This window comes from Nerophis ophidion, linkage group LG09 (assembly GCF_033978795.1).
Source record: "Nerophis ophidion isolate RoL-2023_Sa linkage group LG09, RoL_Noph_v1.0, whole genome shotgun sequence".
NCBI lineage: Eukaryota > Metazoa > Chordata > Actinopteri > Syngnathiformes > Syngnathidae > Nerophis > Nerophis ophidion.
Window position 1 is genome coordinate 51,007,884 of NC_084619.1, and position 15,262 is coordinate 51,023,145.

Genomic DNA, 15,262 nt, shown 5'->3' on the forward strand with positions numbered 1-15,262 from the left:
ACACACTCCTTTCATAGACTAGCTGCTGAAGTCATCAAAACAGGAAGTGTCTCGTATTTTAAAAGGCTGCTATCTGATGATGATGACGACTCTCTCAAGTTTCACGTTGAGCTTTTGTTGACTCCTCAGCGCTTATGTGGACTAAAGTATTGGGACAATGCACCTCCAGGAGGTGGAAATGTGCACCAGAGCCATCCAAGCGTGCCTTTATGCTCCTGGCTTTGTGCACTCGGGCCAGAAAAAGAGCCTTCCCACAGAGTTGGACGCGTATATTTATCGTGCAAAATATCCCATGTCAAAACTAACGTATTTTCCGGACCATAGTTATAAGGCGCACTGCGGATGAATGGTCTATTTTCGATCTTTTTTCGTATAAAAGGCGCACCGGATAATAAGGCGCATTAAAGGGGTCATATTATTATCATTTATTTTTCTAAATTGAAAACACTTCCTTGTGGCGTACATAACATGTGATGGTGGTTCTTTGGTCAAAATGTTGCATGGATTATGTTTTACAGATCATCTTCAAGCCGCTTTCAGACAGTCGCTTCCTGATGCGCTGTTTTGTGGGCAGTCTTATTTACGTGGCTCACCTTCGACAGCGTCTTCCCCCCGTCATCTTTGTTGTAGCGGTGTAGCGTGCAAGGACGGGAGTGGAGGAAGTGTCAAAAGATGGAGCTAACTGTTTAAATGACATTCAGACTTTACTTAAATCCATATCGGAGCAGCATCTTCTCATCCGGAAACAACAACAAGGCAAGAAATGTGTCCCGTGAAAAACCGTCCGACTGGAACTCTCTAATAACTAAAGTTCCTTGGGTGATTAATGTAAACTCACTACACCGGTATATTTTAGCGCTTTCATGGCGAGTTTACTGACAGATATAAGTATGAACTTTACACAAATTTATATCAGAAATGGCAACAGCGAAGTATAAATGTTCCATAACAAGAAGATAGAGAAAAAGAAGAAGCTTATCGTTTACAGAGTCATCACGGACTACAAAGGCAGACGCGTGCAACTTTTCAGGATTTATGCAGATCCCAAATGCACATCAGCAGGTACCAGAAAGTAAGAAAAGTTGCTTTTGCGTATGCGATGGTCTCGAGCCGTTGTCGTGCGGGTTCTCAGGACCACCAAGGATGGACATTGTGGCACAGGTTAGACTTTCTTTTATTTTTCAATAATAAAAAGTCTCTACGGGTTGCTTTTCAGCCTTGCCGTGTCCTGCTTCCTCTGCCGCTCGATCTTTTCAGTCGCGTGCGTCTTCGTCTTCCTGTGGCTCTCTCTCGTTCAGCACCCGCTTCCTTCTGCCTCCTTCTCTCTCCGTCTCTCCCCCGGCGTTTACGGCTGCTGCCCTTTTATACAGTGCGGGAGAAGATTTAAATTGTGGCCAGCTAGGCGAGCCACGCACCTGATAATATTTGCAGGGTTGATTCCGGCCCGGCGCGCCCCGCCTCGCTGCTTGCTCGCAGTCCATGCCTCCTTGCCATCATCTTGGGCCGGGCTCCGACGTGCCCTGCCTCGCTGTCGGACTACCGGCCACGCCTCCTTGCCGCCATCTTGGGCCGGGCTCCGGCGTGCCCTGCCCCGCTGTTGGGCTGCCGGCCACGCCTCCACGCCGCCATCTTGGGCCGGGCTACAATGTTACCTACCTCGCTGTCTGACTGCCGGCTCCGCCTCTCCACAGCGTAATGTTGCGAAACAAAACGCCAGATAATGTTTTTTGATTTTAATTTTCCTGAAGGAACGCTCCTAAAGGAATCAATAAGTACTATCTATCCATCTATCTATCTATCTTACCTTATACACACACCATAATAATACTCGTTTAATGCGCTGACAATCCACCAAGCGGTGCGTCTTCATAGCATACCAAAGTCGTACTAAAACATTTTAATAGATTTTTGAGCGCCGTGTGTAATGTTCTATATTTTTAATGGAACATAAAAAAAGTTGGGGTTGTTAACTAGAGTCATATTGCCACCATACCTCTTACCATGTATGTCTTATGTTTGACTGCCATCTACTGGTCACACTTATCATTACACCATGTACCAAATACAATTCTTTCGAGGTCGGTGAGCAAAACCAGAATTATTGTGTACATTAGGCGCACCGGGTTATTAGGCGCACTGTCGAGTTTTGAGGAAAACAAAAAGATTTGAAGTGCGCCTTACAGTCTGGAAAATATGGTGTGTGTTTTTTTTTATTTTTAAACCTACTGTTTTTAGTAAATATATATACATATACACTGTCAATTATGTCACGTACAGAGATAGGTTCCGTTCACATTTAAATCAATACCGGTACTCAAGAATACCAATTTTCGATACTTTTGTGTGTGTTAATAAATAATAATTGTTTTTGATGATACAAATGATCTGATTTGGATCACTGTTGTCCAGTCGTTATATCTTGTTTTATTATCATCATATTATAATTTGCAAGTATGACATTAAATTGCAATTACAGTTGCAAGTCCAAGATGTTAGATAGTAGTGGTGTATTTAAAATGGTGTGTGTTTTTGTTTGTTTGTTTGTTTTGTGTTGCGCCCTAAAAAGTGTTGATACTGTGAGTATTGCACTCATTACGCATCAGCTGCCAGGTGCATTTTTGTTGTACGTAGTTTTCATAAACAAATGTGAAAATGTTAAACGCAACAATCCTAATCAGGAGCATGTCAATGGCAAAGCCAATGTATATTAGACAATGTATATCAGCCAATGTACAGCGCATTTCTGGAAAGTGGAGCTTTACTTTACCTAAGTTGGAGCGTTTTTTAAAGTCAAATACTTTTAAGTGTTGAAAATTTCAACATTATCATGAGGTAATTTGCTTGTGTCCGCCCTCCCCAGCATACTTGCCAACCTTGAGACCTCCGATTTCGGGAGGTGGGGGCGCATGGTCGGGGGTGGGGCGGAGGCGTGGTTGAGGCGGGGGGCCTGGTTAAGAGGGGTGGCGTATAATTCACCGACTCGAGTATTTCGTATATATTTCATATATATATATACATATAAATACATATATATATATGTATGAAATACTTGACTTTCAGTGAATTCTAGCTATATATATTTATTTTATTATATATATAAATAAAATAAATAGTTGAATTTCCGACGGCACCTATCAAATACACAGTAATAAAAACACAGTTGTTCTACTAACTGTACTGTACTTGCTGGTTACTAAAAAAACAAACGACACTTACCTTTCACTATTTGAGTAACCTTTGTTCTGACATTTGTTTATTGGCAAGCGATCTCCGAATCCGGGAACATCCTTCACGGATTTGTTGTAGACATCCGCAAATGAGAACTGGATGTTGCTTCCAGCTATCAGCATAGCTATCTTTTTCTCAGAATAAGATACACCATCGGGTCTCCATTTTGCGAGGTGGGCCATAATACTGGGTTGTGAACGATGCTGCGCTGCGGACGCTTTGTGTTTCGCTGACTGACCGTTCATGGCTGAGTATATCCGTTTGGCCACCGTGTTCAATGGAGAAGTCTGTTCTACAAGATTTACAGGCAACATACCACTTCCCCTTCAAACTCTCCTGGATAAACTGAAATTCTTGTTTCCAATCGTTCTGGAGCTTGCAAGCGTATTTCTTCATTTTGCTCGTCGTCGGTGTAATATATTGGTTTGGAGTCAATAACCAGGCGACGTGATGAAGTTACGTTTTTTTACTGTGGGCTTCAGAACAGACTCCCTAATGCATGTTCCTTGACTGCACTTAAATGTAGAATATATTTACATTCTATTCTATGTACAGTAGATGGCAGTATTGTCCTGTTTAAGAGGGTCACAACATTGAGTAATGTCTGGAGCTAGAGGGGCGTGGCCTCCAGCTCCGCCTGCATTTCGGGAGATTTTCATGAGAAAATTTGTCCCGGGTGGTTTTCGGGAGAGGCGCTGAATTTCGGGAGTCTCCCGGAAAATCCGAGAGGGTTGGCAATTATGCTCCCGAGCAGGCACAAGACGTTGAAACAATGTTGAGAGCTTGTTGAATTAGGTCCTGACATTGAGCAACTCAAACATAACGTTGAAACAACATGCTTTTTCACAACATTTAATCAATGTCGGGTTCTGAAGTTGATTTGACCATTCAATTTTGGTCATTAATATTTTACAACACAAATACAACGTTGAAACAACATGCTTTTTAACAACGTTTATTCAATGTCAGATTGTGCCGTTGATTTGACCATTGAAATTTGATTATTTCCCAACCAACAAGGTAGATCCAACGTTGGACATCAACGTTGTCTCAATTTACAGGTACACCTATTTTGCAATGTTGTTTCAAAGTCAGTTTTAAAGGACATGTATGTATAATCAACATTGTATCAATGTCTTGTGCCTGCTGGGTGAGTTCTGTTAGAGTGTTCGTCAAGTGCTGAAGTGCAAAGAACCGGCTAAGTCGGCAACCGGGCGTGACTTCACACACAACCCAGGTACCATAAGATGGCACCTTTGGATTTTACGTGAATCTGTGCCCGGTAAGACCGGCGGGATGCGGTCGGTGCCGCAAAAGCACCGGCTTTCAGACCCATCCTTAGTCACATAGGCCAAACTGTCTACTGTCCATCATGTTTAGGTTTATTTAAAAGCATAACTTGTGTTTGCCTGTGATGAGGTGGCGACTTGTTCAGGGTGTACTCCGCCTTCCGCCCGATTATAGCTGAGATAGGCTCCAGTGCCCCCCGCGACCCCGAAGGGAATAAGCGGTAGAAAATGGATGGATGTATGAATGGAACTAGTATTTGCACACCTGTTCCAACTGTGTTGATACCGGGATTTCTTTGGTTTGGTTTGCTGTCATTGTTTTTCAATTATTTTTTCACTATATGATCACATTCTATTTTTCTTTAATCTTTTCCTATAATCTATGACAGTTATTCTCAAACTGTGGTACGTCTGTGTACCACAGTCCGTCTAGTGGTACGCCAAAGAAGCACTTGATTTTCCTCTAAATTTGAACACAGTGTTACTGTTCAAACAGTGCTTAATGTTACAGTGGCCAAATATATTCAATATACTAGTAAATAAAAACCACTGCCTTGTTGTGAATACTTAGGTCTACTATACTACTGTATCTTAATGTTAAAGTTAAAGTACCGATGATTGTCACACACACTGGGTGTGGTGAAATTTGTCCTCTGCATTTGACCCATCCCCTTGTTCACCCCCTGGGAGGTGAGGGGAGCAGTGAGCAGCAGCGGTGGCCACGCCCGGGAATCATTTTTGCTGATTTAACCCCCAATTCCAACCCTTGATGCTGAGTACCAAGCAGGGAGGTAATGGGTCGTATTTTCATAGTCTTTGGTATTACTCGGCCCGGGTTTGAACTCAAAACCTACCGATCTCAGGGCGGACACTCTAACCACTAGGCCAGTGGTTCTTAACATTTTTTCAGTGATGTACCCCCTGTGAACATTTTTTTAATTCAAGTACCCCCTAATCAGAAGAAAGCATTTTTGGTTGAAAAAAAGAGATAAAGAAGCAAAATACAGCACTATGTCATCAGTTTCTGATTTATTACATTGTATAACAATGCAAATTATTGCTCATTTGTAGTGGTCTTTCTTGAACTATTTGGAAAAAAATATATAAAAATAACTAAAAACTTGTTGAAAAATAAACACGTGATTCAATTTTAAATACATATTTCTACACATAGAAGTAATCATCAACTTAAAGTGCCCTCTTTGGGGATTGTAATAGAGATCCATCTGGATTCATCAACTTAATTCTAAACATTTCTTCACAAAAAAAGAAATCTTTAACATCAATATTTATGGAACATTATGGAACATGTCCACAAAAAATCTGGCTGTCAACACTGAATATTGCATTGTTGCATTTCTTTTCACAGTTTATGAACTTACATTCATATTTTGTTGAAGTATTATTCAATAAATATATCTATAAAGGATTTTTGAATTGTTGCTATTTTTTAGAATATTTTTAAAACATCTCACGTACCCCTTGGCATACCTTCAAGTACCCCCAGGGGTACGCGTACCCCCATTTGAGAACCACTGCACTAGGCCACTGAGTAGGTCATTATTATAGGTTATTATAGCAATCTGAGGGTTACTGGTTCAATCCCCACCTTCTACCATCCTTGTCACGTCTGTTGTGTCCTTGGGCAAGACACTTCACCCTTGCTCCTGATGTGTCCTGGTGAGCGCCTTGCATTACAGCTCCCGCCATCAGTGTGTGAATGGGTGAATGTGGAAATAGAGTCAAAGCGCTTTGAGTACCTTGAAAGTAGAAAAGCGCTATACAAGTATAACCCATTTACCAATATTGGTTATTGTTTATTATTGTAGTGGTACTTAGAGAGACATTTTTTTTTCTGAGGTGGTACTTGGTGGAAAAAAAACGAGAACCACTGATCTATGCTTTAATGTTTTTGTGGTACCCATTGGGCTAAATGGGTGCTAAATATTGCGTCATTTGTTGTGTGCTGGTATGACAAAAAGATCCTTGAATCTTTTAACACTTCATTTTCAACAAACATGAGAGGTTAAGACGTGTGACTCAATACCTAGCATGTGTGCGTCGAGTGGTGTCCAGCAGGAAAATATGACTTTATTAACATTTCGAGATGAAGACTTCAGCGTCCGGCGACGTTATGACTCTGTCATTCTCCAGTGCTCACAATGATTACGTCACACACGCTGATGTCTGCTCCCCGCCACTTTTATCCTTTTATATTTTTCTTAATTTCCCTCCTGACTCTTATTGTTCCTTTTGTCGGCGTGTCCCTCTCCTGCAGATCACAGTTCGCAGGCAATGGAAGCACGTGTACGACGAGTTGGGCGGCAACCCGAGCAGCACCAGCGCCGCCACCTGCACGCGGAGACACTACGAGAGGTCAGTCCGTATTGGATGTTGCTCCCATAAATAACAAATGTATGCGTTTCATTTCGGTATTTGCACCCATAAACACAAATGTATGAGTTTCACTCAGTCCAGGGGAATGTTTTTTATGGAAATAACCCAACCCCTTGTGTTATCTCATTGCATTTCAATTTCATTATTTAATATAAGAACGCTCATTTGTGACATTGCAGTATGGTGGATCATGTATATGAAAGTTACGTAACACACACAAAACATTGTGTTAAATAAATACAATAAAATAATTGAAAATGTACACAGTATCAAAATGTTGGGATATAATATTTCTATTAATATTTTTTTGTATATCAAATGTATTACCTTGTATTCTGACCTGCATAATTAATGAATCATTTTTGTTTTACACATTTTTAATTACATTTTTAATATTTAACTTTAACAATCATCAAAATAATTTGGATAAAATAATGATGATCATAATGATCATCACCATCATGATAATGATAACAACCAAATAATAGCTATGATTATTAGTATTTATGATAATGTCAATAATAATAATATTTGTATTTTATGTAATAATAATAATTACTATAAACAAATGTTTAAATAGCCCTGCGATGAGTTGGCGACTTGTCCAGGGTGTACCCCGCCTTCCGCCCGATTGTAGCTGAGATAGGCACCAGCGACCCCAAAGGGAATAAGCGGTAGAAAATGGATGGGTGGAATAATAATTACTATAAACAAATGTTTAAATAGCCCTGCGATGAGGTGGCGACTTGTCCAGGGTGTAAACCACCTTCCGCCCGATTGTAGCTGAGATAGGCACCAGCGCCCCCCGAAACCCCAAAGGGAATAAGCGGTAGAAATGGATGGATGGAAATGTTTAAATATAATGACAAAATAATTTGTATGTCGTAATAATGAATATTATTATCATAAGTCCTCAATAATTATAAATAACTAAATCATTTGTGTATAATAATAATTATAAATCTAGTAGTACTAATAATATTTTTTTCTATAATTTGATTTTGTTATTATTGATGATATTATTATTATTATTACTACAATTACTCTGATAACTAATTTATTAAATACCTCTGAATAATATTAACCCGGACTAGATGTATTTTTTTATGTACAAAAACATAGTAATAAAAAACTGATTTAATAAAAAATACACAATGATGAAAACTGTATCTTAAAAAAATATGATAATAATAAAAGTAAAATATACTGATAATAATTATTAAGATTATCATAATTTAAAAATAAAATCCTCATAATTTTTTTGTATTTTTATTTTTATTGTATCTATTTTGTTTTTAAATTATATGATAACAAATAGTTCCATTGTTCTTAATATAGTTATTATTATTATATTATTTCAAATACAAATTTCATCATGGCCCGATTGTAGCTGAGATAGGCGCCAGCGCCCCCCGCGACCCCAAAGGGAATAAGCGGTAGGAAATGGATGGATGGAATGATAATTACTATAAACAAATGTTTAAATAGCCTTGCGATGAGGGGGCGATTTGTCCAGGGTGTACCCCGCCTTCCGCCCGATTGTAGCTGAGATAGGCACCAGCGCCCCTCGCGACCCCAAAGGGAATAAGCAGTAGAAATGGATGGATGGAAATGTTTAAATATAATGACAAAATAATTTGTACGTAGTAATAATGAATATTATTATCATCAGTCCTCAATAATTATAAAAAACTAAATCATTTGTGTGTAATAATAATTATGCATCTAGTAGTACTAATATTTTTTTTCTATTATTTGATTTTGTTATTATTGATGTTATTATTATTATTACTGCAATTACTCTAATAACTAATTTATTAAATACCTCTGAATAATATTAACCCAGACTAGATGTATTTTTGAATGTACAAAAACATAATAATAAAAAACTGATTTAATAAAAAATACACAATGATGAAAATTGTATTTTAAAAGAATATGATAATAATACAAGTAAAATATACTGATAATAATTATTAAGATTATCCTAATTTAAAAATAAAATCCTCATCATTTTTTGTATTTTTATTTTTATTGTATCTATTTTATTTTTAAATTATATGATAACAAATAATTACATTGTTCTTAATATAGTTATTATTATTATATTATTACAAATACAAATTTCATCATGGCCCAACTGTAGCTGAGATAGGCACCAGCGCCCCCCGCGACCCCAAAGGGAATAAGCGTTAGAAATGGATGGATGGAAATGTTTAAATATAATGACAAAATAATTTGTATGTCGAAATAATGAATATTATTATCATCAGTCCTCAATAATTAGAAATAACTAAATCATTTGTGTATAATAATAATTATAAATCTAGTAGTACTAATATAATTTTTTTCTATTATTTGATTTTGTTATTATTGATGTTATTATTATTATTACTACAATTACTCTAATAACTAATTTATTAAATACCTCTGAATAATATTAACCCAGACTAGATGTATTTTTTAATGTACAAAAACATGGTAATAAAAAACTGATTTAATAAAAAATACACAATGATGAAAATTGTATCTTAAAAAAATATGATAATAATACAAGTAAAATATACTGATAATAATTATTAAGATGATCATAATTTAAAAATAAAATCATAATTTTTTTGCATTTTATTTTTATTGTATCTATTTTGTTTTTAAATTATATGATAACAAATAATTACATTGTTCTTAATATGATTATATAATTACAAATACAATTTTCATCATTTTGTATTGATATTTTTACTGTATATTTTTTCGTTTACATGTGTTTGTGTACATAATAATTAAATCTATCCATTTGCGTCTTTTCATTGTATATATTTTTTTGTACTAACCTGTGTTTTTGTAAACAAAAACAAATCCATTCATTTGCATCTGCTTTCACGGTATGATTATTTTTAATGCGCTCAAATCTTTTATCAAGTACATTTAAAATATGGACAGGTTAATATTATTCCGAAGTGTGTGATAAATTATTAAGTAAGAGTCTTGCATGTTTAATTTAAATATCAACACTCCTAACTCGTAGGGAGAGAAAGATCAAATATTGATTGGCGACGTGGGATTTCTATATGACATAACGAGGAATACTTTCATGAGGGCATCTCATCTTTATATGAATACATTTGATATTCTATTAATAAACTATAAAAAAGAAGTGAGCCTCAGATTCTCGGCGAACATAAGAACGTCATGTAAGCAGAGGATCATATCTGCCTGACTCTCTAATGCCTTCCTTATGGATCCTAATCAATTCATGATGAGATGAGATTCACTTATTTTCCCGGGATTAATTGATCAGTTTCGCGGCTCTATGGAACCAATTAGCCTGTGAGCGGCGCCCGTGTGTGACGAGCAGGAATTATTTAAAAGCCGAAAATGACTGCCGTGTTTTGAATTACACACACACACGCACACACACTCTGTACAAGTACAGTATGCGGCCTTCAGTCCCTCCCTCCTCTATGAGGAGTGGCTCAATGGAGAGAGCTAATGTAATCTTCATCTCAACACATCATCAAGATGCTGCAGAAACTCCTCATCATAATCACTGAGACGCTATTACTAAATTAAAGCAAGCATATGGGCATAAGCCTGAGGGAGCGCTCAGGGTGTGAAGCGTGCACACACACACACATACACACACACACTTACTTTCCCAAGGTTAAAGAAAGAGTAACTTCCCCAACAAAAGATAAGAGGTCGCTCACGATGCAGGTCGTTCTCCCCTCCAGCAAGTGCTGCGTGCATGTGTGTGTGTGCGTGTGTGTTGCATCAACCCAGTTTAAGCTTACACACACACACACACACCTGTCAGTACAGTCATATTCCAACGCCATATGGGGATCGAGGGAGGCTGCGATTGTACGCTTAGAGCAAGCGCCGTAGCAGGAAATATTCACTGATGAGAACGCGTACTTGATATTTGTGCAAAGTATTAATAACCTCTACTTTATGCTCAAGGCTCAAAATGGAATAAGCTGTCCTTATTTCTACTAAGTAAAACACACCATTTTTAATATGACATGTTTTCACGCTCCTTTGCAGCATATATCGGATTATTCCACAGTTAGCATTTGTTGTGTTGGGATCATGTTTTAATAACATTTTGCAGCTGCATTATTTACTTAGTGTAATAAAATGTCCCCAAACTTGGTAGTGTAAACCAGGCGTTCTTACCCTTTTTGACCTCCGGCCCCAACTTTTCCACTACAGAGGGGCCCTTGATCTACTCCAGTGGTTCTCAACCTTTTTTCAGTGATGACCCCCTGTGAACATTTTTTTAATTCAAGTACCCCCTAATCAGAGCAAAACATTTTTGGTTGAAAAAAAGAGATAAAGAAGTAAAATACAGCACTATGTCATCAGTTTCTGATTCATTAAATTGTATAACAGTGCAAAATATTGCAAATTTTTAGTGGTCTTTCTTGAACTATTTGGAAAAAAATATATAAAAATAACTAAAAACTAAAAAATAAACAAGTGATTCAATTATAAATAAAGATTTCTACACATAGAAGTAATCATCAACTTAAAATGCCCTCTTTGGGGATTCTAATAGAGATCCATCTGGATTCATCAACTTAATTCTAAACATTTCTTCACAAAAAAATAAATCTTTAACATCAATATTTATGAAACATGTCCACAAAAAAATCGAGCTGTCAACACTGAATATTGCATTGTTGAATTTCTTTTCACAGTTTATAAACTTACAGTCATATTTTGTTGAAGTATTATTCAATAAATATATTTATAAAGTATCTTTAAATTGTTGCTATTTTTAGAATAGTTTTTAAAAATCTATTGTACCCCTTGGCATACATTCAAGTACCCCCAGGGGTACGCGTACCCCCATTTGAGAACCACTGACCTACTCAAATATCAACACAGAGTTGTGAATTAGTGTGAATTATATTTATATAGCGCTTTTCTTTAGTGACTCAAAGCGCTTTTACATAGTTAAACCCAATATCTAAGTTAAATTTAAACCAATGTGGCTGGCACTGGGAGCAGGTGGGTAAAGTGTCTTGCCCAAGGACACAACGGTAGTAACTAGGATGGCCAAAGTGGGGACCTGGAACCCTCAAGTTGCTGGCACGGCCGCTCCACCATTCTTACTCTTGATTTGAAATTATTTTCAACATTCCTACGGTTCACAACCTTGTCAAATGATATGAAACTATGTGTTAATCACAAAAAATATATATTTATTTCGCACATAAACCTTATGTCCGGCTGATAAGAAAAAAAATTTAGTAATATGAGAGGGGACTCATATAAACCTGATTCAATATTAAATACACCCACAATTATGCAGTAATAAAATAAATCAAGTCTATTAATAATGAATATTATTACATAATATGTGATGGCGTTTACTCACCTGTCTCCTCTGTACTCAGCCATGCATTCATGTGTTCATACATGTGTGTGTGTGTTTGGTAATTGTGTGCGATGATGTGGAATGTGGGACATCAAGGTTATTGTTTTTAAGTCTGTAAAGCACTTTGTGTTGCATTTCTTTTATGTATGAAAAGCACTATATAAATCAAGTTTGAATGATTGACCGCGAAAAGGACAAGCGGTAGTAAATGGATGGATGGCTGGAAATTACATTTTTTAACTATACGGTCAATAAAATGTAAGTGAAACTGCAGCTTTATCACTTCAGTTATAATATTTGCACTTTAGAAACTTCTCCATGACTTTATCTCAGACTTTTTCTGTTTGATATTGTCACCACTGCCACAAGTGGTGGAAAAGTGTATTACAACCGAGTACTGCACCACAGCTTAGAAACATATTTTTTGCCGGGGCCCAACAATGGTTAAAGGCCTACTGAAACCCACTACTACCGACCACGCAGTCTGTTAGTTTATACATCAATGATGAAATATTAACATTGCAACACATGCCAATACGGCCGGTTTAGTTTACTAAATTGCAATTCTAAATTTCCCGCGGAGTTGAAAACGTCAAGGAATGATGAGGCATGCGCGTGACGTCACGGACTGTCAAGAAATATTAGCGCAGCACCATTTGTGGCTAAAAGTCGTCTCTTTTCATCGCGCAATTACACAGTATTCTGGACATCTGTGTTGCTGAATCTTTTGCAATTTGTTCAATTAATAATGGAGAAGTCAAAGTAGAAAGATGGAGTTGGGAAGCTTTAGCCTTTAGCCACACAAACACACGGTGATTCCCTGTTTAAAATTCCCGGAGGTGAAGCTTTACTATGGATCAGAGCGGTCAAGCGAACATGGATCCCGACCACTTGTCAACCGGCAGGTTTCGGGGACAAAATTGTGTTAAAAAGTCGCCTCTTACCGGAGTTCTGTGGAGTTTGCGCCATCTTTGTATCTGCCGTGACGTCCCTCAGACACTGGCCTCAAGACACCCGTGGACACACTCCTCTGACTATCAGGTACTATTTAATCTCACTAAAACACTAGCAACACAATAGGAAGATAAGGGATTTCCCAGAATTATCCTAGGAAATGTGTCTGAAAACATCTGAATCCGTCCCAATGCAATCGCCTTTTATTTTTTTACTTTATTTATTTATTTAAATTTTTTCTAGTCCTCCGCTATCAATATAATCATCCACAAATCTTTCATCCTCGCTCAAATTAATGGGGAAATTGACGTTTTCTCGGTCCGAATAGCTCTTGCTGCTGGAGGCTCCCATTATAAACAATGTGAGGACGTGAGGAGCCCTTACCCTTGTGACGTCATCGTCTGCGACTTCCGGTAAAGGCAGGGCTTTTTTATCAGCACCAAAAGTTGCAAACTTTATCGTCGATGTTCTCTACTAAATCCTTTCAGCAAAAATATGGCAATATCGCGAAATGATCAAGTATGACACACAGAATGGACCGTTTAAATAAGAAAATCTCATTTCAGTAGGCCTTTAAGAAAAATTGTGACATTTAAATAAATCTGTAATTTGCCAGAGCTTGCACATTTGACCCTGAAAGTGCCTAAAACAGTTGTATGGACCAAATTGGGCAATTTATTTTACAGAAAATTGTGTTTTCTACTGTTGCGTGAGGCGATGGTGAATGTTTATGGGGTCATGGGAGGCAGGACGAGGCCGCAGAGGTTGGGAGTGCTTCACGGCTGACAGAAAATAACGCTGAATCAATACAATGCCATAATATAACACACACACACACACACCGCAGCGACGAACATGGAGGATGAGCGCGGCTTCCATGGGGTCATTTTAGCTGAGCGCGGTGGTTCGGGCCGCTCGGAGGGCAATTAGCCGGCTTGTATTAGCTCAGCAAACACGGCCATTGTGGGCGCATGATGAATGAGGCTGTTTGCGAGCGCGCTGAAGTGTGCGTTTGCTCCCCGGAGGCGTCTTTGTTTCCCACCTTTAATCATTAGTCAATGCGCTACAGAAACATAATTCAGTGGGAGAAGGGAATGTACAAACTGGCCGGTGGAGACACAAACGCGTCCCGGCGACACAACGACGCTACAAAGGATGATATTTTGGTTTAGTTCGGGTTTTACGTATAAGTCATATCACCTGGTTTCCTAGGAGATGGTATTGGTAAAAGACGGTAACTACAATTGACATACTGTACGTCAGGGGTGTCAAACTCAAATACAGAGTGGGCCAAAATTCTAAATTGAACAAAGCTGCGGGCCAATGTTGAACAACTTCACCTTGAATAGGGACTCAAGCAAGTTTTGCATTGAATATTGAACAAGCAAGGCTTATATAACTTTATAGTGACATGCAAAATCGAGTTTTGTTGGTAGCGGGGGTGTATATTGTAGCGTCCCGGAAGAGTTAGTGCTGCAAGTGGGTCTGGGTATATGGTGTGTTGTGTTTTTGTTGTGTTACGGTGCGGATGTTCTCCCGAAATGTGTTTGTCATTCTTGTTTGGTGTGGGTTCACAGTGTGGTGTAACAGTGTTAAAGTTGTTTATACGGCCACCCTCAGTGTGACCTGTATGGCTGTTGACCAAGTATGCCTTGCATTCACTTGTGTGTGTGTAGAAGCCGCATATATTACGTCGGTGGTTCTGAACCTTTTTTCAGTGATGTACCCCCTGTGAACATTTTTTTAATTCAAGTACCCCCTAATCAGAGCAAAGCATTTTTGGTTGAAAAAAAGAGATAAAGAAGTAAAATACAGCACTACGTCATCAGTTTCTGATTTATTAAATTGTATAATAGTGCAAAATATTGCTCATTTGTAGTAGTCTTTCTTGAACATTTGGAAAAAAAAAGATATAAAAATAACTAAAAACTTGTTGAAAAATAAACAAGTGATTCATTTATGAATAAATATTTCTACACATAGAAGTACGTAATCATCGACTTAAAGT

At 37.8% G+C, this 15,262-nt stretch overlaps 1 protein-coding gene across 1 annotated transcript in view; it reads left to right on the forward strand.

Moving 5' to 3' along the window:
- LOC133558724 (AT-rich interactive domain-containing protein 5B-like) overlaps window positions 1-15,262 on the forward strand; it is a 157,142-nt gene that overhangs the window by 109,685 nt on the left and 32,195 nt on the right. Inside the window, exon 6 of the mRNA XM_061909874.1 lies at window positions 6,796-6,893. Coding sequence (XP_061765858.1) covers window positions 6,796-6,893 — 98 coding nt within the window. The remainder of the gene's footprint in view (window positions 1-6,795; window positions 6,894-15,262) is intronic.